General features: G+C 53.0%; 1 protein-coding gene across 1 annotated transcript; it reads left to right on the top strand.

Moving 5' to 3' along the window:
* Positions 1-1212: 1212 nt before the first annotated feature.
* Positions 1213-3101, top strand: LOC134109784 (induced myeloid leukemia cell differentiation protein Mcl-1-like). Its single transcript, XM_062560321.1, has 4 exons — positions 1213-1450; positions 1538-1788; positions 1932-2005; positions 2975-3101. The coding sequence occupies exons 1-4, from the start codon at positions 1213-1215 to the stop codon at positions 3099-3101; spliced, it is 690 nt and encodes a 229-aa protein (XP_062416305.1).
* The last annotated feature ends 405 nt before the right edge of the window (positions 3102-3506 follow it).

Below are 3506 nucleotides of genomic sequence, written 5' to 3'. Positions count from 1 at the left end.
CCTTTGCCAAGAAAACGCCTGGGTGACCAGAGCGCTGTCTGCAAACGGCCAGGGGCCCAGGATTCACGTGTCCGTCCTGGCAGATGCGCAGGGGACACGAGAGGCGGAGATGCGAATCATTTGCACGTTGAGGGGCGCGGTGTTTCCCGCAAACGCAGAGAACACGATCGGTATACTTTGCAAGTATCTGATCCTGGAACACCTCGGCGGACGAATATCGGGTGAGCTTCAGGCCGGACGCGGTCTCGACCGTCGCGTCACTACTGCGGCAGCCGGGCTTTTGTCAAAAGCCGCATTGGACGTGAAGCTGTCGCGCGTCGAGAGATGGAAATGCGTCGCCGCGTGCTGCCTGCTCGCCGTGATCGAGGTGTGCGCTTTGAGCACTGCGGAGATGCGCCGTCTCGAAAGGAGTCTGATGGCCCTCCTGGATGAGCTGAAGCCGGGCGAGTTCGCGCAAAGGGAGCTGCGGCACCTTAAGCGCCTGCTGACGCGCGGCTGCGTGGTGTGCAGCGGGGCCTTTGTCAACCGTATTGTGCACAGGTGCCTACTCAGGATATCGTCGTTGTCCTGCTCCGCGTGTAAGGCGTATCCCGGTGACCTCGCGAAAGCCCCTGCGGCCAAGAGAACTAAATCGGAAAGCCGGAGCAATGTGTGATGGGGTATTACCTTGGCCTGCCTGTACTGTATCATGGTGACCTAATGACTATTGTGAAATAAACCTAATGTACCTCCTGCGCGTCTCATCTCCTTGTTTTTCCCAGTGAAACGAAAGCATGACAAATGACACACTGTGACACGATTGTTTGAAACATTTTATCAATCAGGCAAGTAAGATACATCAAGTGTATAGCGTATACAACCACATGACATGCGCAGAAGGCCATTCACTAGGGTAAACATAAAAAAAAACAACTTCACTCAGAAATGCAGAATATAGAGAGTGCCTCTCTCTCTCTCTCTCTCTCTCTCTCTCTCTCTCTCTCTCTCTCTCTCTCTCATACATACATGCGTGTATGTATCGGTTTATGTTTGGAGGCCGGGGATGTGTGCGTGTGTGTGATAGAGCTAGGGGAGAACGTCCGTCGCGGCACTCTGGTGCCTATTGCCAATTCTCAATCAAGGCGGAACTCACAGGGGTTGTTGAGAGCCTTTTGGGTACTTAAGACACACTCGAACCACAGCTCATAGCAGCTCACAACTTGCAGACCGGGAATGTCGCAAAGCCCGCGTGGTACCAACGATGTCGCCGACGAGGGCAGTGAACTCTCCGTTGCGGGGCGGCGAGCGGGAGACGATGTCGTGAACGGTGAGACACGACAACTCATCGCAGGGTGTCTCGCGGAATACACCACTGCTGTGGTGCGGGTTCCGCGGAGTGAAAGCAAAGCTCTGTCGACGATGAAAAGAGTCGTAGGTGATCTGTTGACGAAACACACCTTTGCATTCAATGGTAGGTGTACCAGCAGCAATAGTCGTTGTGAGCAACACCGTTGCTACCCAAAAGATTGTAACGACCCTCTAATCGCACCCCATTAAGGTATGGTCTCGAAGGCCTCATCGATTGACCAAGGAAAAGACGCAAAGTGCATTGGTGCGGTGGCCGATTACCTCTTTGCAGACGGTGTCACCAACTGGAGCCGAGTGGCAGCCCTGGTAGCTTTCGGGTCTACACTGTGTCAGCAGGCGGCCGACGGGGACAGGGGGGACCGCGTGAAGCTGGTAGGGGATGAGATATCGACATACCTGCTGACTAACCAAAAGACGTGGCTGGAGGATAACGACTCGTGGGTGAGTTCACATCGCGGCTAAATGTCACAATGTGAGACGTGTCACACCCTGTCGTGTTGCAAGGACGATTGCCCGCGCAGTAAACCGGCGACTTGGCCCACATTCCTAAATCGGTGCTAATGTCTATTTCCAATGCTTTTCAGAACGGATTCGTGGAGTTCTTTCGAACAACGGACCCTGAGTACACATCGAGCAGCGCAGTGGTGACCTTCGCTAAGTATCTCGTTGTTGGCGTAACACTGACCCTGTTGATCAGACTACTGACTGAGACGACAGTTTTTAAAGGAGCCTGATATGCGCTGCACACGTTCTACGGTCATTTTCTGCACGCATTTGCTTGGAAGGTTTTAATGAAACTGTAATAAACATTCCAACAGAGTGACTTGAGTCCCGTGTGAATTTTCAACAAGATGTTTATTTCCTAGGTAACATTTTATACAACAACATAAAAGTTACAGAAGTCTTGCAAGCATCAGGAGATCATCATTTATGACGCCGTCGGCGGTGGTCCCGGGTGACCTTTCCTCGGGACAAAGGTTCTCGCCTCGGTCGGTTAACCAAGGCAAGAACTTTTGCAGGTTCTCTGTGTCAGTCAAATCACTCTCACTTTCGGAAAAATCCATCAAGAAGTCATTAAAGGGAACGAGCTTCTCCGTCCGCTCCTTAGAGACCACAAACTGCACTCTATTAGTCTGTGAGCGGCTCTGCATCTCGTGGCATTCCAGTGAGCGTTCGGATTTGATTTGTGTGAACTCATAGTCGTTGTTGACACTTGCATTCAGCAAATCTGGGTCCTTGCGCTGGACGATGTCCGAAACCGAAGGCGGCTCTTCACGGGCAATCCTCTCTTCCGCCTTGATTGAGTCACCCCAGACGGCATCCAGGGCACGCGTCCAGTACAGCAGAGGGTCTGAGTCTGGCAACGTAGACGTTTGAAATCTCGCGGCCCCCGCAGGTGTCACAACACCAAGTCCTCTCAAGACGTGGAAAACGTCGTACACCTTCCGCTGCGAAATATTGAATCTTTTAGCCAAGCTGACTACACGAAACACACCCGGGTTTTCGCGAACATGCTGGTAAATGACTCCCATACCGCTGGCAGCGGCCAGGCAGTCGTCTCTCGATCTCGGCGACAGATCCCATTGTGCCACGAGTCCATTTAGCTTACTGATTTCGTTGGTTCTAGTCAGAAGCCCAACGTCTTCCAGCGCGTAAAGGGCCGAGAGCATCCTGGCCTCAGCCCCCCTGTCCCGTGGCAGGAACACAGTGCCAAGCATGTCGGGGACCGCATCAAAAGAGTGCAACTTCCCTAGAATCCCCTGAGTGACTACGGTCAGAAGCGGAGTAGGATGATCCCGTGAATGAGGCATGACTCTTCCGGTTACACCGAGCCGGCTTGACTTAGCTGTACGGATATCGCTCAGAGCGTTTTTCACGGGGAGGACCCGTCTTCGACTGCGCTCTGAGAGCTCTAAGGGGGAGGGGGGCGTATTTAACCAACCTCACATCCTGGCTGAGGTCGGATGATTCAACCCGGGTCTGAGAATCTAGCCGTGGCTGAATATTGAGGTATTGAGGTAATGTCCCCGCGCGTCATTGTCTCCCCGGCGCTCAATCCTTCGTCATAACGGAATGGAGAACTACCTGAAATGTGCAGTCGTCGGCCGAGGCACCTATGGAACCGTGTACAAAGCAAAGTGTCTGATAACCGGAGAGAT

The sequence above is a fragment of the Pungitius pungitius genome, unplaced genomic scaffold (assembly GCF_949316345.1).
Source record: "Pungitius pungitius unplaced genomic scaffold, fPunPun2.1 scaffold_50, whole genome shotgun sequence".
Taxonomy (NCBI): Eukaryota; Metazoa; Chordata; class Actinopteri; order Perciformes; family Gasterosteidae; genus Pungitius; species Pungitius pungitius.
This window is presented reverse-complemented; position numbering and strand designations above follow the sequence as displayed.

What these genes read in the sequence shown, in the direction of transcription:
- LOC134109784 (XM_062560321.1), top strand. Translation starts at nt 1,213, where the DNA reads ATGTCGCAAAGCCCGCGTGGTACCAACGATGTCGCCGACGAGGGCAGT. An exon ending in ACACACCTTTGCATTCAATG is followed by an intron (nt 1,451 to 1,537) that starts GTAGGTGTACCA and finishes CACCCCATTAAG; the next exon opens with GTATGGTCTCGAAGGCCTCA. An exon ending in GCAGTGGTGACCTTCGCTAA is followed by an intron (nt 2,006 to 2,974) that starts GTATCTCGTTGT and finishes CGTTGGTTCTAG; the next exon opens with TCAGAAGCCCAACGTCTTCC.